Source organism: Rhea americana, unplaced genomic scaffold (genome assembly GCF_003343005.1).
Source record: "Rhea americana isolate MKP2758 unplaced genomic scaffold, rheAme1 scaffold_115, whole genome shotgun sequence".
Classification (NCBI taxonomy): Eukaryota; Metazoa; Chordata; class Aves; order Rheiformes; family Rheidae; genus Rhea; species Rhea americana.
In genome coordinates, this window is record NW_028185206.1 from 1,417,744 (window position 1) to 1,441,142 (window position 23,399).

At 36.4% G+C, this 23,399-nt stretch overlaps 1 protein-coding gene across 6 annotated transcripts; it reads right to left on the bottom strand.

The window, feature by feature from the left end:
- Positions 1-621: 621 nt before the first annotated feature.
- RNF170 (ring finger protein 170) lies at positions 622-23,389 on the bottom strand. Of its 6 annotated transcripts, none has more exons than XM_085317555.1 (9): positions 23,375-23,389; positions 22,808-23,041; positions 21,124-21,181; positions 13,969-14,112; positions 9,312-9,387; positions 7,878-7,989; positions 6,749-6,822; positions 5,776-5,880; positions 622-4,335 (listed from the first exon to the last, which is right to left on the bottom strand). In XM_085317555.1, exons 4-9 carry the CDS (start codon positions 14,103-14,105, stop codon positions 4,066-4,068), a joined length of 774 nt encoding a protein of 257 aa, XP_085173681.1. In that variant the 5' UTR covers positions 14,106-14,112; positions 21,124-21,181; positions 22,808-23,041; positions 23,375-23,389; the 3' UTR covers positions 622-4,065. The 6 variants fall into 6 exon arrangements, with proteins under 6 accessions (XP_085173681.1, XP_085173674.1, XP_085173706.1 ...); XM_085317548.1 differs by having other exon boundaries at positions 23,256-23,379; XM_085317580.1 differs by having other exon boundaries at positions 7,878-7,986; positions 22,808-23,379.
- Positions 23,390-23,399: the final 10 nt, after the last annotated feature.

The window sequence follows — 23,399 nt, forward strand, 5'->3', positions numbered from 1 at the left end:
TCATTTCAGAGCCCAGAAGACCTTGGCATAACTTAGCCCTGGCCTTCCCAGAAAAGACATTTCTTAGCAGAATGGATCACACCTTTCTGGAGAACCAGCGAATTGTGACATGCAGTAGCAGCACAGAATTGCAGCACAGGCCAGTCACATCCAGCTCTTCTTTGCCTCACCCCCACCCGACCCCTCTCCACCCTTACTTTATCCTAACAGAGACTATTTGCTTCCATCTACCTCATTAACTGGATTCTCATTCATCTCCTTTCTGCTTTTCTTTGCTTGGCAAACTGCTGTGTGAATGCTAATTAATCATCTATGCTGAGTTTATGCACTGCAAGCTTAGTGCCTGTGGACCTGAAGGCACCGGTTGGGCTGTTCAAGGAAAGATTTTTAATGCCCTTTTGGGACTAAGATTCTGGAAATTTTGTTATCCTGATAACAGCAATAATAAACAATAGAAGCACTGAGCTATCTCTGGCTATCCTGTCTAGAGATGCTAAGAGGAGAAGCCATAGAGGTTGTTTGCAGCAGACCTAACACCAACTTAACGGGAAGAGCAAAGGAAAGGGTGAAGCAAAACAAATTCCCACCTAGAAAGCCAGTAAAATAAATCAGTAGAGACCCTTGCCTTAATAGCAGTTTATTATAATTACAAGTAACAACAGGCAGGTTGAACCTTTTTGTCTTAAAAATCTAATGCAACAAGCAGGTCACAGCTATGAACAGTTCTATGAAACCCATGGAAAATTGTATCCCCAAATTACACCACTCTGCCTCATCCTCTCGGACATCAGTGGTGGGTCACAAAACAACACAGAAACAGATTGTTCTATTAAGGTTATCATCAGGCCTTAAGATGCTGCAAGTTATTCTATAAGAGCTAAGAAATAAAATTTTAGTTTTCCTCTTTGTTAATACTGCTGGAAAAGAATCAAACATTTGACACAGATTTTGGCAAAGCCATGAGAACCTTTTAATAACAGCAATTTTCCCTGTATCTCTTCTCTGCTGCTAGGGTCTTCCTTTTCATTGAGTTATTTTTTGCCTTAAGGAGATGGCTGCCCCATTCCATGAGACATACCAGCCAGCCAGCCACGTCTGCACAGTATCAGGTATTTCTTTCAAGTTCTGATGCTAGCTCTCAGCTCTGTTTATAACACTTACCTTGAACACTGATATCAGGGTAACTTGGCAGCACATAGTTCAGGAAGACCAAATACTCGTGTATTTATCTCCAGCTTCTTGGGTGGCCCAGAAGCTTAAGCTAAGCTCTAGCTATACTAGTAACATTACCCAAGAGAGCAAATTTACAGCTAGTTCAGATATGTCTAGAAGAGCAGCGGCCAGACACTATGGGGCAGATGCATCCTTTTGATAAGACCCTCCTTGCATTACAGTTGTTCACAGCTGATAGACGAAAATAGGGAAAAAAAAAAAAAAAAAAAAATCACATCTTCACGAATGTCTCCATATGCAAACAGATGTATGCTGGTGAAAAGGAGAGACAGTTCTAATTTTTTTCAAGCACTTAATATGTTGAATTAAAGCTTATAATGTTCCTCAATATCCTAAATTAAGTAGAGGTCTCAAGTGAAACTTTTTTGGTTGGCAGAAAGGAAGGGGTGAAGAAGGAAACAATACAAGAACACCTCATATAGCTACTCAGATGTGGCTTGTACATGAGTGCAGGTACAAAAGAGGGAATTTTCTGTTCTTCAGAAATTCCTTAGATGAGTATTTCTGCATGAATTTCTTGACAGTAGCACGTGAAAATAGGAAGCTGAGTGAGGAAGTCAGTAAGCAGCTTGTCAGCCAGCTTCAGATACAGCTACATTCACTCAGGATTTAGAGAGGCATGGGAAAAAGTATAAACACACTTACAGGATAAACCTATGAAGGCAGTATTAGGTCAAGAGATTCTATGAACAGACTCCAACAATAGCTCATGCTCTTCTCTAAGCAGATCCACAAACTTAATTTCAGGAGAAAAGAGAGCGTTAAATCTACTCGGTAAAAATACTTAATGAATGTCTTGCAAGAAAGCAGTGCTTAGGGCAAAACTGCTCAGTTCTGTCTCACCAAGATCCTGTATTACTATCTTGCTTTTGCACATATATTTAACACTTCATGAATATCCCACACTTGCTCAATAATACCATAATGACTTTTAACTGAGGTAGCCACCAAATCATTATTAATGATTATTAATGATGCCAAAGCAAAAGGAAAAACAAGAAAAAAGACAGACACTCAAGAACAGCTAAAGTTTGTCAAAAGCAACAGAATTTGCTTACAGAAGTCATTTTYTCTCTCTCTCTCTCTGTTCTTCCTCCACCCTTATTCCACTTCCTTTTTCTCTTCTTGCTCTTCTTGCTAATAACTAAATACAGCAGCAAGGAAAAATGAAGCTTTCCAGTTCAGTTGTAACATGGCTTTGGATTTTCAATAATAAGTTTTCAGATGAAGAATCATGGAATTCACTTTTAAATGAATGTCACTTTCAAAACACTGACACTGAAGGATAATCTCCAACATGAACCACAGAATGGCACTTCAGGCACTGGTTCTTTCACCTTCCTGCACATGCCTCTGTGCCAGGAACACATTGGAAGATTTCTGTGTGAGCCAGAAACAGAATCTGTCAACAGGTCCATTTATTACTTTAAGTAGCTTCCCATATTATGTAAACATGCAAATAATCCCCTTTCTAGTCACTATCTTTCAAGTACTCAGGAAGTTAAAGTAAAATGGCAAACATTTTTCCTCCAACTAAAAGTGTATAGATCAAGAATACTCTTGAATTTTCTAGTGATATTGATTTCATATAAAGAAGGTATTTTCAAATGAGTTCTGTAGTGATGATAGTCTACGTTCAAATTCAACAGAAAAAAAAAAGTCAACATTAAGGAAAACTAATACAMTACTGGTAGTTTTGAAAACATTTCCAGGAGTTCTTGTGGTCCCTTATCACAGAAATTTCAAGTTAATTCAAACCCCACTCCACCCACACCGAAGCCAACCAATCAACCAGAAAACCACTAATCCTAAACCAAAAAAAAAAAAAAAAAAAACCCACAAACACCTAGGTTATTTAATGTTAGTGTTGCAGAATTCCTACTCAGTTAAAATTCTGAATTGTAAATATCCAGTTCTGACTTGTTTCCTTTAATCACTAACTAAAATCTGAGGGTTCTTTCCATCAGTTAAATACTTTAACACAACTACAGGGGTGTAAACTCTCAATTCTGATAAACTGCATTAACCTAAAGCAGCACACAAATCAGCATGAAATACCCAATTCCAAAATATAAGCTCCCCAAATAAACAAGCCTTAAAACTATGCTCCCATTTAAAAATAGAGCATTATCCAATCTGGCATGCATAATATTGGTTGTTTCTCCATCTAGATCAGATGGTGTATGTATATTCCAAAATATAAAAATAAAATTGTATGAATTGCATGCGACCGTATATAGTGCAGTTCAAGCAACACTGAGGTGTTCTCTTTGTTTTTGTGAAGCATGAATTGTGGATATCAGCAAACTACAGGGTGAGAACTGTGATATGCAGTTTTCATTTTTTTTTCTTCTACAGAGATACACAAAACTATTTTTATTTTAAAAACCTCTAGCCCACCACAGTGAGATATTAAGTGACTGTACAGTGAAGAATTCCTGAATTTCTTTAAACAGGTCTAGATTACCCAAGCAGATTTTTCGTCAGAAGTCCTTTACTAGAACCTCTTTTCCACAAACCACACACCCGAGGAGGTGTTTTCTACTTTGATTACATACAATTGTTTATCAGGTATACACAGATGAAGGTAGTTTATTAAGTTATAAAACTAACTTCACCATTACTAAAGCGTATGTAATACACAAACTAAAGATTCCAGTTAAGCATCACCACATATTAACCCTTCATATTTGTGTAAGATGATTAACTAGAAGCCATAGAATTGTAAATACTGAGACTTTACACAGGCACCCTGTTACATCATAGTTAGGTCACGGTTCTCTTTTATAACGTTCCACAACAGCCTCTGCATCTGGGTCATTTTCATTCATTTCATCTATTCAGCCGCTGTGTTACCACTTCTCGGTACATGATAGAGATGTATATTAGCAGAAGAAAAATAACAAAGAAATCATCCAAAAACCCCAGAATTCCAAAGAGGGCTTCAGGAAGAAAATCCAGAGGTGAAGCCAGATAGAGCAAGGCTCCAAGCAAGCAGAGGAATATCCTGATACGAAACATCCAGAAGAGGCCCCCAACAGAAAACATCTCTCTGAACGCATGCCGCAATAAGGTGGGTAGATCCATAATTCTTTCCATAATCTATGAAGAAAGAAACCAAAAGTTAATATTTGCTTTAGCAACAGGTCCATGCTAAGTGGGTTAGAGGAAAACAAAACACCGAGAAATCAAGAAACAGGAAGCAGGCTAACGAGAGAGAAATATTGATCAGAATGGAAGACATCTAGGGATTCCTCAAAAAAACAGTAGCTAAACAGTCTGCAATTCTTCAGAAATGACCCTACCCCTCCAGCATACAGAGAGTGATTCATATAGATTTCCAAAGGACAGGTCAAGCTTTAAAGTAAACTGAAGAAGCCTTCAATCCCTCCATCCCTAGATCCTTTCCATCATTTGAAAATGGTTCTGTCATCTCACTAAGGGATTGCTCAAAAGAAAACATCCAGGTTTTTGTTATGAGGCTTGGGGAAGGGTGAACTTTGACATTTTTTTCTGTGTGGTTCCTCTTCTAGTTTACACAGAGCCATACCATAACATGAAAGGCAGTTATTGCCAAGGCTGAAATAGTTCTCTAGAAAGAAAAGTTAAATGTGGTTAAGGCAATATACTGTGTACAGATCAAAAGTAGGTTATTCAGTCCAGTTCAGGGCCCTCACAAACTTCAGACATGGCCTCAGACAGATAGCTATTCCAGATCAAAAGCCTACAAGTTTTGTGCTCAGAAAATGAAACAAGAAACTTTTATTTCTGACTTCTTTTTTACCTCTTTGGATTGTAAATTTTTCTTGATAATGTTTGTTACCATGGCTAAATATAATAAAAATATGCAGAGAAACAAGCTATCAGTAAAGTTAATGTTATCCACACACATACATTTCACTTTGTGAATCACAACCTGTATGTAAAAAGACAAGTTTGCAAGACTGCTTTTCGCAAGTTCATAGAACTTTAACTATATCCTTTCACTATACCCCCTCCCCCAAAAAAAGTTTTCTACAGTCACAGAGCAAAATAAAGAGTGTATTATAATCTAGCAGGAGAAAAAAAAAATCAAGAACACATACAGCTTGAAATCCAAAGAGGAAAGGCACAGAATATAACTCAAGTATATTCTTTTGATCAATTTAAAGAGATTAGTCCAGAAAATGTTCTTCCTTACAGCTCATACATTTCATTTAGTATTTTTGGCTAATTATCGATTCTTTCCATTTAATGCATTCATGATTCAAAGAAGCACTTAACATATGCTGAAGCAATCTTCTTCAACAGGGTACTTAAGGCTTATTAGAAGTTTTCAATTACAATAGAAATACAACGATCTTTAGAGACAGATTACAAATAGTTTTATTCTAGTATATTAAGTTTGCCTTAACTATATGAACATGGATTTCCCAATGAAAATCTGCATAGCTCCTACATATTATCAATAGAAAATTCACATTCTAGGACAAAAAGTCACAAAAATTACTAATAATCTTCCCTGAAATCACTGACCTTCACCCAAATTTTCCCATAACTTACAGATCTGGGCTGTCCTGAGAATCTCCGATTGTAATCATTAACATCTTGAAACACCTGGGCCGCATCCTGCTGATCTTCACCAAATAGTGGTAAAAACAATGTTACCTAGGCACAGCAGGTAAAATTCTGTTAATGTACACTGTACCTTACTCATTCTTCTTCTAGCCATACCTACTTTTCTTTCCTTCACCCGTCTTACACCTACTTGTACTTCTGATTCAGAGTCAAACTTGGAGATGATGTACAGGCAAAGGATTTAAACATGTTAGTAACTTCTGATGAATTATTTAACTCTCTAGTTTTTGCGTTGTTACAATACAAGTATGTACTTTTGTTATAACAGACTACGAGATTCCAAGAGCTTAAGTGTTAATGAACTGCAGGGACGTATCTCAAACTGACACTTTAAGTACGTTGTGTAGGGAGGAAGCTCATACTTGCTCTACAAAGCTCCAATCAGTAATACAGATGAACTAGAAATAGCAAGAAAGTAAGAAATTTCTATGGATAGTTTTTTTAGCAGGAAAAGAAGGAAAGGAGAGGGTATTTCTTAGAAACCAGCAGCATTCTGCCTACTGACAGTCTTTCACAACAGCTAGGTCTTTCAGATACAAGTTCTGGTAAAGAAGCAAGTTATATACATCTCAGACAGTAGGAAAGATTCATAGCAAGACCTCAGGATTTCTGTTTTCATATATATACACCTTTCTAGAAAAATGGCTAAACTACCAGTGATATTTACTTAAATTTGAGTTGCAGAAACTGTCTTGCTGACCCTAGCTGAGTCATTCAGCAAAGCACTGAGTTCAAAAAATACAATATCCACAGTCTACACTTCATATATCCGTATTCTTTCAGCTTCTCACATTTATTCTGCTGTCACTTTTACTACTGCGGTTCTCATATAAGTGCTTCTTTGGTAAGCTACACTATGTATCCAAACCATCAGGTCCATGATTACTTGAAATATTACCGTTTGCCTGCAGATTGGACAACGGATGGCGCCAAGCCATGAGCCATACCTCCAGTACGCAATAATGCAGGAACCTGATGAAGGTAAGTTAACAGTTACAGAGATTTAAACTTCTGAGTTGAAACAGTTACTTCAAAAAATAATGTGCTAAGCATTAAGTAAAACTGCAACATACAAGCAATTAAACTGAAATTCATCTCTTCTGGTATAATTTTCCATAAAATGTTAATTGAAGAACAAATGTGTTCAAATTYTATACTATTAATGAGATAAATCCTGAAGCGGTTCAGCTGCATCATTAATTTAAGAGACTCTCTTATGAAAAAAGATGGAAAATGTCTTAATCACTAATTGAAGAAATAAATTAAACATTTTACCAGTTTAAAATAGCTATCAAAAAAATCACATGAATCACAAAAGCAAGAGCTGTTAAATTAATCCTAAATAAACTGGCTTTATTATCAGAGTTTCAACAGGTGTAAGAATATATAAAAATCTAAGTCCTCTTACTGTTTTCCAAATTTGTCAACTTTTCCTTTTAAATGACTAGGTATTATATTAAGTATATACTACATAAGACTGGATGGATTTAATGGTTTCCTACTAGGAACTTGAAGAACTGGAAGCAAYGTATAGCTATATCTATATAAAATAGAGGTATAAATTTGCACACATATATAGACCTCAAAAAGACCCCCAAACTGTAACCATTGTGAACTCAGTCTTAATTCTTCAGGACTTCCAAGAAAAACAAGTAAAAACACTCACTACATATTAATGATAATAATGTAATTTTTTATACTTTCTACACAAGTTTTTAAATTATATAATTACAAGTGTCTTTCAGCATCTTCACTTTTTCACTAGCTGGAAATAAACAATACTCTGTCCTTAATATTTTAAATTAACTGCAGTTTCAATCCTGATAGCATAACAAAAAAATGCAGTACACTGTCACATGCCACTGTTTATTAGCAAATGTACTTTCTCAGTAAATTACATAGAAAATTATTGCTAAAGTAGACTAGAAAATAAGCAGCCAAAATTGAACAAAAGCTTTGCATTAGGGTGACAGTACTAGTGCTAATGTTCTCTCTGATTTTTTTTTTTTGTTTGTTTGTTTGCTTACCACAGAAGAGATGTCCACAATTTGTTTCAATGGGAAATGTAGCCTGTTGCAAACAGACCGGACAGGACATATCAGTATAGAAACGATGTCTATCACCAGAAGACACATCCTGCTGAGACAAAAGAGAAACGCAAAACATTTAAGACTATTTTTTACATAAAAGGTCTACCTGAACTTAGAAAATAAACAAGTCTCAGTGTCATTTACTAGAAATCAAACAGTCAGATACAAAATTATGTGAAAATAAATATATTTAAATTCAAAAATTAAATAAATATAAAAATTCATTCACTATGGAAGTTCCTTCTGTGATAAGCACATTAGTTTATCTGCTTTACATAGTATGTGCTTCAATCCAATTAAGGACTATAAAGGAAGAACCTCCCTCTTCCTACACTTTAATTAGGATCCATTAGGTTAGATACACCTAAGCATAATCAATAACAGCTCAGATCTAGAATGTCATTTCATTATCCTAAGTAGCTCTGCCCAGAACCAGGTAATGGATCTGTACCATTTACCAGTGATTATACTTAGTGTTTCCAAGCCCAACCATAAATATAAGTTTGTGCATCTCCTAGTAAGAATCTGAGATGTTGACGATTTGCTTTGAATTTTAACAGCTGACAGCAATCTCAGATTACTGCCAATTCCTTCTAGCATCTTGTCGATAGAAAAGAATCAATAAATCTAGATAGACACACATATCTGCTGCTATCTGTTGTGTTGCTAAGTAATGCATGGGCTCAGCCTCCCATGTCACAAAAGCAACTGTTACAGCTGTGTCCTTATTCCTAAAGAAGCCCTGATTTATTTTGCCTCCATGGAACAATTGTGCCATGCTTTTCCTCCACAGTAATACATACTGTAATAAAAAAAAGTGTCATTATTTCAAGAAGTATTATCATAGAAGAGTCTCCTCAATACATCTGCAAAAAGTATGGCTTCTCTCTATCTAAGACTAGGACTCAGCAATTTCCAACAGATTGGTCTAGACTCTCCTGACCTCTCTTCCATATGTCAGAATTGGGTGAAATACGTCTTGTCTGGCCCTGTCTGCTGTGCTATTGTTCTGCTACACTTTGTTTATCAGTTTAAACATCTGACCTCTGCCTTGTGGCAGCAAGCTCTACTCCAGCTTTCCTTTTCTTTACCACTAAGTTCCCAGACACAGTGCAGAAAGCACATAACGTAGCATACTCCCACCTTGTGGTGAAAAGTTGTTTGAAAAAAGAATCAGCCAAATCTTTAATTTTAATGATTTAATTTATCCATAAAGAAGCATGTGTCATCTCATTATTTGATAAATTTTAAGATTCCCTGTGTACAGTTAGTATGTTTCTTTAATTTTCAAGGCTAGTTTCTTCCAGAACCTCAGAAGAGAGATCTACTTCACATCAAGTGGGTAAATCTTTCCAACATTTAGCACAGCACCTGCTCTGTTTGAAGCTGCTGACGAAGAGCTCGCACTAGCTCTTGATTTTCTGGGTGTATGTTCTGATGTTCATTTCTGTGAAAGGAAATATAAGAAATGAGAAAAACTGAACCCTGAGACTCAATGCTGAAAAATAACTGACGGAACAAAATGAGACTTGAAACAAAAGGAGAAAAAATTATTCTTTCCTGCTATAAAAGATTTTAAAGGAAATACACATATAATTAAGGAAACAGCACATTCATTGTACATCCTAAATTTACTCTGGTCTTTTCAAGCTGTACCACAGCAGGTTTTTTCAAAAACTCCATAGACTAAAAAGTTGTATTAAGCTTTTGTCTGAAACAAAATTAAGCCATTAACTTGAAAAAAATCAAGTTACTTGAAAGCTCTTATATTAATCGCATAGAAATATTTTTAATTTTTTGCATTGCTGGTTTATGTCTCAATTTCTTAGTTTTTTCATTCACTACGCAAATTAACATAGAGTTGAAAAATCTTAATTCAGTTTAATTTGCCATCTGAATAATTAAGACATAACAACATGTTTCAGAATGCTGACTTTATGTAACTACCAGTAGACAAGATATAAAAAGAAATCACTGCAGACTCCAGTGGCAAGAAAAATACAGGTTAGAGATACCAATGCAAAGGGGAAGGGGACTCACTGAAGAAAGAAAGCTGGATATATTAAATTTTGAAATTCAAAAGCACAGTGGGAACAGGATTAGAAGTTAAAATGACACTGATAAGTTTAAAATGCATTAAGTTAAACTAAATATGAGTCAACAACATCATGTGGTCCAAAAATGCAAATTTGCATTCTAGATTTATACATATGTTTTTTACTGCTGATAAATTCTGCCCAGCAGTTTTGTGGTCTCAGCTGTATTCTGCTTTCAAATTTGGGCTAAATGTATAAAAATGCRTACAGAAGCTGGAGAAGTTCAGAAGAGAATGGTAAGAACCACTGGCCACATTTTTAAAACATTAAGGAGAGAAACTGAAGAAACTGGGAGTATGTAGAAAAGATAGGTTATGGAGAGAAAAGGGGACAGGATAAGTCTTCTATTCTATAAGTACAATCAATTATTTAGAATTATTTAGAGGTGATGAAGACCAAATTTTAATTACTAATTGTTAAGTACAAAAATCCGAGGAATTTACCTCACAGTACTGTAGGCTGTCTTTGATTGAAAGTTAAATTCAAAAGAGTTTAAAATCCTTCCAGGGATGGATGGATCAGGAAAGCTAATCCACTGTCAGAACTATGGGCTGGACTATCTGAATTTTTATGACTTATCTGGCTGCAGTTCTACTTATACAATAACTTCATAGCTCTAGAAGTTTCTGCTATATTTTGCCTCACGTGGTATTGGCAATCATAATACTGCATTACTATCTTTAATATTGTAACCCCCTCATTCTTTCTTAAATTAGGAACAGACAAAATATGCATTTTCATGCTAATAATTACCTGATTATTTATAAAATGTAAGCTTATTTAATAATGTGGGTCACATATGAAAGTTAAACGATGAGAAGCTTACCTTAAAACCACTCTTGCCCTCCTAGAGTCAGATTTTGTGAATGTTGTCTGATACACATAATACATGTACAAATTTTGTTTTCCTGTTTAGACTCTACAAGTTAGCACTCTTTACACTTTCATTTTGTCAAAATTTTGATATATACTGAAACTAGATTCAAATCACACAAAATTGGAAGGTATGAACTATAAGCCAGTTTATTCTGATCCTTTCATAAACAACTAATTTTGAATTTGCTACTAGAGTGTTATCCAGTGAAAAGCTATGTTTGGCAAAAATGAATCTTAACTTACTAGAAGTCCAGTAGACAAGGTAAAGTTACCCAGACAATATTAGCGTAACATTCTTACATACAGATACTTCACATACATGGTTTTAGTTTGGTATCATATGCTAGGTTAAATATACAAATTATTTGTAGAGCTACAGAAGTACAACATCTGTTATTTATGCCTAACTTGCTTATGTAACAGAATACTGCACCATGTTCGAGAGGTGACAGGTAAAACACAGGGCATACCCTTTCATAATTTCTCTCGTGAAATTAATATAAGAAAATATTTTGAAATAAATGAGAGGAAGTATGGACTTTGTAATTATAGGCACTTCCACACACAAGTTAGAAAGAAACAGCTAGATGCATACTCTCTTAACTTCCTGATTATTGAGTGTTAATGCTACAACCCTATCTTGAGGTGCTCTGTAATGACAACCAAATTGTCATTACTGAAAAGAGTTAGGCTGCCTGCATTCAATGTTCAGGGTCATGCAGTGAAAGTGAGGAACAGCACATAAGGGGATTGATGTACCACTGCAATACCACTGTTATTCTCCAAGATTTAAAGTCTCAGCTCTGCTGAAAATACTGACTTGATTTTATAGTAAAGACATACGATGGAATAGAATAATGAGAGAAAAAGATCTAGAACTGCAGACTTATAAGAATGGTTAAGTAAGACATCTAAGGCAAGCAGGGAATGACCAGTGTATAAACAGCAGAGGGTCAGTTCTATTCCCTTTAACTTGCTGGGCAAATTAAGATTTTATAATACCATTTGTAATGTGACAACCTACCCACAAGTTTAAGAGATAATGGCAAAAATCTGGCTGCTTTTTGTCAAACATTATTACTCAATTGTAAACATTACTACTGAAAGACATATAGACTTAACAAAAGTTTTATAGTGACTGACCTGAACAGCTGCAACATGGCAGATATGTTAGTTACTGTTAATTTACTGTTAATAGGTTCTTCATCAAAAGTAGAGAGACCATCAGCTCATGCCCAGATGTGATGCTTCAGTGAGTTTTCTCTGCTAGAAACAAGTGTAGCAACCATATTCCCTAACAGTTCTTTTCATACTCCATTGTGCCCCCCCCAAAATCTACTTAAACATATGATACTTGCTGCCTGCTTCCCCTTCTTTAGCCCTTTCTATTCAGTTGTTGTAATCTTATGCATTTCCCGAAGCCTACTTTCACTGTATTTGTACCCAGCACCTGTTCTTACCCAACTTCAGATGTTGCAAATAGAAATATGGATGACAAAGAGATTGAGATAATGTACACAGGATAAGCAGCACCCAGAGTACCGTACTACCAAAGATAACTAGAAAAGAAAAATCCTCCTTTTCTCCCCTGCCCCCCTTCAAGGTTAAATAAATCAGGATTAATGCACTTTACAGACTTTAATGGAGACAATACACAGATTAAAAGCAATGGAAAAAGTGCTACTGAATACAGTTTTTGGAGATCCTGGAAGAAGCAATGGAGCTTGAATAAGACACTGCTAAGTTTCTTAGAAGGGAGTCATACTAGGCACAAGAAAACTAGCTTCAAGACAGACTAAAGTACAGGTCCCTGTGTTCTGAACTTGCTTTTTCATAAAGGAAACCGTTCAGGTATGTAACAAGACCCACAATCTTTTTACTTAGCTCATTCCACTACATAAGTAGGAAGTAATCAGCCATCTTCTCCCCTCCAAGTAACCCTTCATCACTGGTGCACCATAAACTTGATGCCAATTTTCAGTGAATCGCCATTACTATTAAATGTAACCATGCTTTAAATTAAAAAAAAATAGAAGTTTACTATTTAAATATACACTTACAAATTGAGGTTACAAATGCTGAATATGTGACTATAAGGACTAGAGGAAGCATGAGGGAGCAAAGGAAAAGATGAGTGAGGAAAGAGAGATACTCTTGGAGGCATGTGAGTAACTGAAATAGCCTTGGCAAGAAAAGCAAGTTGAAGTGTATTCAGTTCTCTTAAGATTCGTTTGCTAGAGCAGAAAGAGCTTCCTTTTCATTTCATCTCCTGCCCATGAATGACAGCACTGCCTTCTAGTCCTAGCAGGCTTTCCCACTTCTGGTTTCTTTCATACCTTTCTCCACATACCCCCATGTAATCATCTCACTCATGAATGAGGATCTACTCACAATGACAACAACTGACTAAAATTAAATTCCCTTAGTCATTAAAACTCATCTGTGCTTAGAAGTCTACAGACTTGCATAAAGCCAGGCAATCTGAATTACAGACTTGTTTTCAAAAAAAATGTGTAGGCTTATGCACTCATTGGGTCTCAAGAAAAAACTCTGAAATTACAGATTAGTTTTGTTCAACTCTGAATTTAACATTTTTGTTTGTGCAAAGTGTACTACAGCCCAATATTTTCTAAGCATACTCATTTAGAAATGAATCATTCTTTTTTCTCTCTTATTTTTTAAGATATACAATGGTAGACCACATCTAACCTTAGTTACACAGTCATTATTGACAAATTTTGTACTTAATTCTGTACTAAATATAACACCAGTCATGCAGACTATATATTTTCAGTCTTCAGGAATGATGGACATCATTTAATTTGGTGACCTAAATGTAAGGAAGAGTTTGGCATCACTTCTGGAAAATGCATCATTTCATTCCTACTGTAAACTAAATTATGAAACTCTGTCAGGCAATTAGTTAAAAGTAAGTGATTGAACAACGATTTATTTAAAGTCATAGAACCACAGATGTTATACACAACTATTTATTGAAAAAGTTAATATTTGACAAACTGAGGTATGTTGATCAATTTGTATCAACATATTCTCACCTTAAAAGGGTATATACCAGAGCAGCAATGAAAGTGAAACTGAGCACAACTGCCACCAGTACCTGGTCACTTATTCCTTCTATAACTGAATCATTATCTAGCTTCAAACTCTGAACTTCTGCTTGGTGACTGGCCATCCCAGCTCTAAAATGTAAAAAGAAATACACACACACACACACACACACATATATATATGTATAATTGTGTATGTATGTATGTGCATATATATATATATATATATGCACACACACTTCATAGATACAAAAGCTTATATACATATCTATTCATACACACAATAAATTCTTGAAGTTCAGACTGGTCTTTGCTTGGAGATCAAAAATGATAAAGCAAAAGGAAACAACTGCATTTCACCAAACATAGAGATTGCTGCATAGGACTACAAAGCATTGTTGTTCTTAAACAGTAGCAAGTCTTAAATGACTTAAAAATAAATAAATAAATAAATAATACTTTACCTGGTGATATTTACCAGATATCTTGCTTATGGATAGGACAGTGATGGATTTGACAAATTTTAAGGGCAGTTCACTTATAAAGAATTTACATTATGCATTATAAATGAGATTACATTACTAAGAATACTAACTAGTACAGAACACATGATTCCTGTTAGGCTACGACAGTGTACTTTTGAGAAACCTGATTTACACCACTTACATGAATAAAGAAACAAGAATATTTGTGTTTTAACTGATTTTAGCATGATCAATGTCCATCTGAATACACAGGATTTATGCCATGTATTTTATATTTTATCTGCCTTTGTTCTGCATTTCACATCCTTCAGCTGGAAACATAGGAAAAGCTTGAAAGAAAAGGACTATTTTCAAGTTTCTCTCACTAGACTCATTTGTTTTATATTCATTTCACATCTGCAAAAATCAGAATGACTTGCCAGCACTAACAATCATTAAACTACAGCTGGAGACTTGAGCAAAATAAAATGATCTGCAACACACTGCTGAATTGCTGCTCCTGCAATCAGAAAGTGAAATGAACTACAGCTGTGAATATATTGAAACCAAGAGAATTAAACTAGCTTTAGGAAAAGATATTATAAACAGTCATATTGAAGCTGTGTCCATACACAGTTAAAGTATTTGTCTTATGAGGCTGACATAAAGTATCAGTATCAGCTTATAAGATCAGGTAAGACTGTTACCATGTACCTTCCTTCCTGCTCCAGTCTGTACGCCTTAACCCTGGAAGCTTTCCCCAGTGTTCCTCTCCACTTCACAGCTCATACTTCATTTTTGAATTTAAACCTTGCTATCCAGTAAACATCAGTACAGAAGACATTACCTAACCCTGAATTAATGCAAAACATGGAGAATACAAGTCACGGGATTTTCAGTGCAAACTTACAATGCACTACCCTGTCATGATTCTAGCACACCAACCTGCTATTCTTAATTTCAAAAATGCTATGTTTTCCAGATGGATTTAACTCTTTAGATCATTTCTCCTACCAGTTGCAGAGCTTTTTCCAAGCTTCATTTCATTTGCAGAAACCACCCTGTGCATCAGTAGTCAAACAGAAGCTGGTATATTCTGACATTACAGTAAAAAGGTGAGTGGTATTATTAAGTACCACAAGAACAGAGAAAACTTATTGAAAATGAATGGTAGATTCCTTTCATTGCTTCTATATTTTTGGGCATCCACTGTGAAAATCAAAAAGAAATAATGAAGCCTATATGAAGTGACACAATAAACTAGGATATCCTAACGTGTCTTGACCTGAACTGAGATTATTATTTCTGTAACTATAGTAATAATTTTTGCTAATTACAGTCTTCCACATGCAACTGTGCCATAATCTATTAAAATGTCGATTAATATCTGAAAAGAGTACTTTTTCCTAACGATGGAACTCTGATGACTCATCAAGAATCATGACTGAAGCAGGTCAAAATCAAAAATGATTTAATTTATGCTCATGAATGAAAGGCACTATAACTTTGTAGAAAGGTCTCATATAGGAAAAATATCCTACACAGAGCTATAGCATTTCTCTGTGTAGCGAATTGTACAGTTATACTGCCATAAATAAAGCTATGACGCTACAAGTGCTCTGCAAGTTTTTCAAGCATGAGTTCTCCAGTGCTTAGGGTATGGACTTCCAGGTATGTTTGCGGTGCCTCACCAGATCAACATCCCCAACATATACACTTCATTTCTCTACATACACAGTCTTCAAAAAGCTTCTCTCTCACACAAACACATCATTCTGGGACACCCATTTTCCACAACTATACTTCAGGAAGAGCACTGGTATTTTCAATTCCTACGTTTTTTCTCCCTAATAACTATCACCACTCTACTAACCTCTACTATGTCATGCTGTCATCTCTAGGTCGACCACTCTGTACGAAATACAGGTAAACAGCAACAAACTGGCAGCTGATCTCACACTTCTACRTTGCTGCATCACTCTGTTAGAACAGACTAAGATGCTAATGCCTGCATCCAGTGAAGTGTTAAGTATTTCTTTAGAGATATACACTGCTGCAAAGAGATACAGAAATGCTTTAATTGCTCAACACCTTCGAAAAACAAGTGTTTCTCACACTGACATCTGAAAGGCTTCCTTGATCACTTGGTATACTCCTCAAAGTGACACATGACTTGTTGATACCACTCCATATAAAGCAAGTTTATCCGAATAGCCTTCAAGGCTATAGTGCTCTCTACCCCCCTCTTCATGCTCCTTGAAACACAATACCCTCAATCTTTATCTGCCTGCTTACCTTTAATACCACTCACTATATTTGTTTGCCTTCATTTTCTTCTTCATTGCCTTCCTGAAATACCAAATAGCAGTGCTGAGGTCAGCAGCAGCAAAAACTGAGTAAGAAATATATAATTCCCACCTTCTCTACCTCCCTGCGCACAATTCCAATTATTTTATCTACTTTACCTATTCACTTACCATAGATGACTTTCATAATACCCACTTTCCACAAATATTTTCTCAGCAGAAACTCCTGCAGTCTTTCCGGCTACACATAAAGTCACTGAACAAATCACTGGATCTTTACTAATATATCAATACTGGCAATATGTACAGCAGGTAAATGGAATTTCAGTCTCTTAGTCTCTCTCCCAACAGCTTCCTTTATTGAAATGTAGAGAAGGTGGGCTAGTGGCGCATAAGGTACAAGTTGTTTATTTCAACTTATTTGTCTCTGGACAGCAAGGGAGTGCTGAGTATATTTCCCTCACTACCTCAAGCACTTTTTCTGAGTCAGCTCATTCCACAGTAGGGCTGACAAACTGTGTAGACTAAGTACTAAAACCAAATGCTTTTCAGTTGCCCTACCCCCCAAAAAAATCAATAAGGACTTTCTCAGATAAGTCATATAAGTCTCTGCAATGGCAATAACCTACTCTTCACCTACTCTTATGTCTTAGAATGTGAAATGTCTTAGAATGTGAAGAAGCAATGGCTCTAAGGAGCACATTACAGAAATACAGTAATTTGAAAATTCTCTCACTGAAACAGGGAGGAATTTTCTTATTTCAAGTCTGTTCAGAACTTTTTCCAGAAAAATATTTAGAACTGCAAACTTATAATTTCTTCAGATGCAATCAGAACAGCCCCTGAACACATCTTTAGTGGTTTGAATGCATACAGCCTAGCCAACAGTCCTGACAAAGTTGCTCAGGGGTCTTGCCTTCCAGTGTAAGGGTTTAGCAACTGTACTCTTCCAGTTGGTACAATTAACCAACAGGTTACAGGAGATGTGGTCTTAAATGATGTAAGAAAGCGCTTCAGCCTTCCAATAAAACTAGCATTGACACAGACTTCCCACTAAGCTGCATGTCAGAAAAGGCTTTAAGAACCAGACTCTATCAGAGACACTTAATCTCTCCTAAAATAGCAACCAGTAATAATTTGATGTCATTCAACAGCAAGTTGATGAGATTTGTATTAAACACTTTCCTCCAACCTTTACCTTGTTCTATTATATTTAATTGACTATACAAAAATAAAAGTATTTCCTCTATCTTTTCTTAATAAAACCATTTTAAAAGTCAGTCTTCTATACCACGTTTTTCAATCACTATATAATTTAAAATCTGTTCTTCCTTCCTTACAGATTTAACCCGCCCTTTTTTCTTTATAATAAACTATATAAATAATAAGTATAATAAAGAAGGTTTGATTTGTTTCTGCCTGTTTTTAAACAAAAAATAATTCTTGTCTATAGTAGCTTTTTGAGAAAAGTGTCAATAGGATGACTGTTCAAGAAAAAAGCTATAATTGGATTAAATTCTGAGAAGTTATTTTTGTTTATATTTAGGAATTTTTTCTTCTTTTTAGTCATTTATCTGTGAGGCAGGTTTCTTAAATGAAGGCATAATCTTGCCTATCTTGCTTTCCAATTAAAGAATGAAAAGCAGTCCGTATCAAGGCAAGACTTCCATCAAAATTGGAAAAGTTGTACAATCAGCTTTGGAATGTTAAAAAGTAGGTATCAGCTGAAAATTTAAAAACAATGACAAAAACATCAGGTCTTCTTCCTACATTAAAATCAGTAACAAAAGACAATTTAATTTTCAATTTCAGTTCATATTTAAACTACAGTCACTTGCTTGAAAGTGGTTGTGATGGGGAGAGACAAGGAAGTCTCCTTTCCATTTGGTCTAACTGAATTACAACTAGACCTTGCAGCACAGTACTTAAGACTGGGATTAGATTTATTTGCATCAGGATTCCTGATGATTACAGAATATAAATATCCTCAAACAGACTGAATTGGCCCCAGAATGCTTGGAAGCAGAAAGGAATGCAATTTAGTGTTAGAAAACCATCCAGCCTAGTTTTCAGACTACCTATCTGAACACAAAACCATCTCGCTTGCCCTTCATTATTCTGAGGGTGGTTAATGACAGAAATCAAAACTAATCTGTTCATATATGAAAATAAGACTTTAAAGGCCTTAAGGTAGACTCCCTTTCCCACTACTCAGCTAAGTATAAGAAATTCACCATGGTTGCACGCAGATTTACATAAAAAAGGAGAACCATTAGGAGCAATTTCTTGATTACAATAATGGCTTTTATTCTTGGAATAACTTACAGATAACAGTGAAAGSGGCATGGAAAAACATACCAGTGTGGATGCATTATCTCTTCATTTTTCAGATTTACAAGCTATCACAAAGACTCTCAATGTACCCCATATAGCATAGCTGGAACAGGACCCTATGTCATGATTGATACAGAAATGAAAAACAATCCTGTGTTTGCCATGATATATTAAATACTTGTTGCTAGCTAGCCAAAGTCAGAATAGCCCCATATTTTTCAGTAGGATTTGAACTTTTCCAGCTTCATCAGGGACCCACTACTGAAGGAATGTGCAAGTGCAGTGAAAGAAAGTATTTTCTAAGAGGCTTTCTTGGTGTCTGAGTAGTAAACTAAGAAATAATATATAAGTAATACTGATGAGCAACACAAATTAGCAACTAAAAGCAACTAAGAACATTTTATTGACTTTGAGGGCATGGTACAATTTGCTCAACAACTTAAGGATAGATTGGGCAATGTCCCTTCAAGGCTGGCCTGGGAGTGAAATAGGTAACAACTACCTTTTCACTGCATTTTTATTCCTGGTGTTCCTTGATGAAGCACTGCCAACCAACCTCTCTGCTTGAAAAACATTTAAAAAGGAGGACTGTAACAGCAGGCTAGGATACAAGCCAGAGCTTATAACACTCTTTGCCTGTTGTCTTTTACTAGGAGAAGCATTATTCTCCTTCCTTAAAAATACTTCTTACCTTGCCTAAGTTGTGTGCTTTCTGAGATAAGCTAATTCCTTTCTGATTAGTAAAGTATTATTGAAAAAAGATAATAAAACAAAACCATTGGAGAATACTTAACATTTTTAAAGACTACTCCTTCCATGGTAAAAGCAACTGAAATAAATTGGTTTCACTTGCATCCACAGGTTTCTATTAAGACTGACTTGTTTTAGATTACAGAAATCAATCTTTAGCAATTTAAGCATACCKAAATGGAGCATATTTATTCTGAAATCCACTCCTGCATGCATATTTGCTTGTGCTGAAACATCTAAAGCATTAATATAGTAGTTTTGGTTTTCTTTTCAAAGAAAAATGAAGAGAGCCCCACAACTAAGACAAATTCTTAAATGTTGGGAAAAACTGAGACCTCTCTTTCGTCAGAAATTATCATTTACTTCCCAATTTACACTACCAGCAGGCACTGACCACTGTCAGTCATTGAGAATAGCGCTTTGAGAATGGATTTGATCCTCCAGTGAGCTGGATCCTAGAATTATTTTTCACTGCCTTCATGCACAGTTGAAGGGTATAATGCATTCAGAAAGCATACAATCAGCAAGCATTAAGCATATATGATGACAATATGTGGATAGCATTGAAGACTTTAGCATGAACTTACTAGCCCATGCTAAATCCTGAGCTGCCACATTTTACCTAGGTACTTTAAGTTAGCATACTGAAACTGGACTTTGAAACAACAGGGTAGACATATATAAAAAGGCAGAAATAAGAGAACTGATGGATGATGTCTTCAGAAAACATGGGTTTGAAGAAGCATGATTTATTATATTCACAAATATGAAAAATTAATCTCATTTGCATAAAGAACACATAATAATCTCACATTAAGTAACTCCACAACTTGTAAAAATCAGGATTAAATGAACCTAAGTGCACAATTACTAAATAAATAAATAAATAAAGCAACCTACAAATTTATAAGATGCATTCTGTGGGAAGATTAAAACAGAACTGGGGAATATCTCACCAGGATTTCAAACAGTAGTTGTTAATACAGCATTATTACGAGTAAGCAGCTACTTTGGAGTCACAAATCAGCCCAGCTGGTAGAGCAAAATTACAGCTAGACCAAGCTGTACCATATTCAGTTATGCTGTCATTATAAACCACATTTGATTTTAGGATAATGCTGAATATATTTATGTACACATATATTCTCTGAAAAAGAGAGAAGAAAAAAAGAGTAAATAATCTTGGTAACCTTCCCACAAAGCCAAAATAGGAGAAAGTGGGCATTTTTAGTAGAGAAATAACACTTTTGTTCGATATATCTTAAGAATAGACCAATCAAGACACTTGCCTGGTGAAGCAGGTCTCTGCAAGGTCTGAGGTCAGCAGCCTCTGAGGGACATTTTCTCCTAGAGGGAGGAAAAAATAAGCAGGTATTCTGTCCTTGTTGGGAGAAATGATGCTTTGCAAGTTAAAAATATAGTATGTGCAAACTCACTATTTATTTCAAAAGGATCAAAGTTTCTTTTTGCTCAGATACCCACTTATTCTGTAAGGGAAAATACTACCAAGTTACAATAATATTCTGTCAGGAATACAGAAAGAAGTGTCCTATTATGAGCCTAAAGCTATGTTATGGCTTGAAGCAAAAGGACAAATATAATGGTCTGCACAGCATTACTACTTGGAGTACCTGTCCCGACAACACATGACCTATATAAAACAAAGTCTTCCACTGTTTCACAAGAATAAAACATAGAGAAAGGAATGGAGCTCTCAGAGACACAAAAGGCGGAATTAAACTCCTGTGCAGATAGGGACATGAGAAAGAGCCTGCCAATGCCTCCAGTTTGGACAAATTGCTGTTCTGAGTAGACAAGAAAGAAAAAAAAACACTTAATGAAAAACTATTTACTGGTGTATGATAATACTTCAGCTAAGACAGAAAAGACGTATTTACTTTAAGTCTATTGTATGGAAAGTGCCTAACAACTGTTTATTGTATAGTTTTTTTCCTTACATAAACTCATATCTAAAGTAGAATGCAAAACAAAAAAATTCTGCATTTGCTTACATCAACAAAACACAAAGCATAAGCTACATATGTCATGACAATGGACACATTAGAGTGGAAAACACGTAAATAAAAGAAGAGCTGGCATAAAACCTTAAAATCTTGGAATATGCCCCAAAAGCATTGTTTATCGTAAGTATCAAGCATTTAGTTTTAAGTACATATTAAAACTTGGAATGTAGAGTTACTGCTGTGCAATATGTACAGTTTTCTGAAGTTTTTTTTAACTTTTTCTTGAATTTGACAGCCGTCCTTAAACGGCAAGAGGCTGAATTCAAAACTTGGAAATAAAAATAACTGGTTATGTTACGACATCAGAGAGAAGACACTTCACTGAATAAACTTGAGAACTTCCACAGCTCAATACGCTTTTAATTCAAACAGGTCAGCATAAAGGAACACCAAAATTTTGTCCATTTTAGCAGCTCATTTTACGCAGGAATTATGAGAAAACAGGAACAAAATGACAGTTACTAGATGTGTAACACTTTCTTGGTTGCTTATGCAACCCTCATGCAACCCTGTGTTACTAGTGTACTGTGCTTGCTACTCCATGATGCCACATGCCAGCCTAGTGACTAATCAACAGGGATCTGTATAACTTCATATTACATCTGACATTTTCATTAGAAACTTCATCCGGGCCAAAATTCAGCTGTTTACTGAAAATGAATTTGCGGAACCCTTCAGGTAACCCCTTCAGAGCCTGGTAAAAAGCTCCTCTATCCAAGGAAGTAGAGAGACAGAGCTACACTAGCCAAGAAATAAATTCCTCTTAAAACTAAATGTGGATTGAGTTATCCACAATTAATGTGTGCTAATAGGTTAACTTTTATTACAGTAAAATTTTGCAGAGAGTAAGTGAATGTTGTCATTTTCTACAACAAGGTATAAAAAAAAAAAAAAAAAAAAACTCTTTTAAAGGCTGCTCTCTTGCCACACGTCAAACTGTACTACTTACTAGCAAGTGACTTCCCGAGGGTGCAGCATCCTCACAGGCTGAAGCTAGAAAGCGGTGCAGGCCGGGGCCCTACCAACTACGTGTCAGAGACCCACCAGGCCGGCTCCTAGCGCGCCTCGGGGCTGCGGGGGTAGGGGTGCGGAGAGAAATCAGACAAGAGCGGTCAGCCCGCGGGGGGGCCGCTCCAGCGGGCTGGAAACCTGCTTTCTGTCAGCACGCCAGTGCCACCACGGACTTTGCACGGGGAAAATAAGAACAAAAACAAACCAAGAACAAACTCTCAAAAAACAAACAAAGAAGCACGACCCGGTGTTCTGTAACCGCCAGCGACCCCCGCCGCGGAATGCGCGATCGCCCACGCAGCCGTTAACGGCTCCCCTGCGCCGCCCACGCAGCCGTTAACGGCTCCCCCGCGCCGCGCCGCGCCGTGCCGCGCCCCTCCAGCTACCGCGGCAGATACGGCGCGGGGAAGTAGCTCCCAGCCGGGCTGGGCCGGGCCGAGCCGGGCCGGGCCGCCGCCACCTCCCCTCAGTGGCGCGGGCGAGTGCGCGGCCCGCGCGGCGGTACCTCAGCTCCCGGCGCGCGCGACGCT

What these genes read in the sequence shown, in the direction of transcription:
- RNF170 (XM_085317555.1), bottom strand. Translation starts at nt 14,105, where the DNA reads ATGGCCAGTCACCAAGCAGAAGTTCAGAGTTTGAAGCTAGATAATGAT. An exon ending in CTGGTATATACCCTTTTAAG is followed by an intron (nt 9,388 to 13,968) that starts GTGAGAATATGT and finishes TTCCTTTCACAG; the next exon opens with AAATGAACATCAGAACATAC. An exon ending in AGCAGCTTCAAACAGAGCAG is followed by an intron (nt 7,990 to 9,311) that starts GTGCTGTGCTAA and finishes CTTTTGTCTCAG; the next exon opens with CAGGATGTGTCTTCTGGTGA.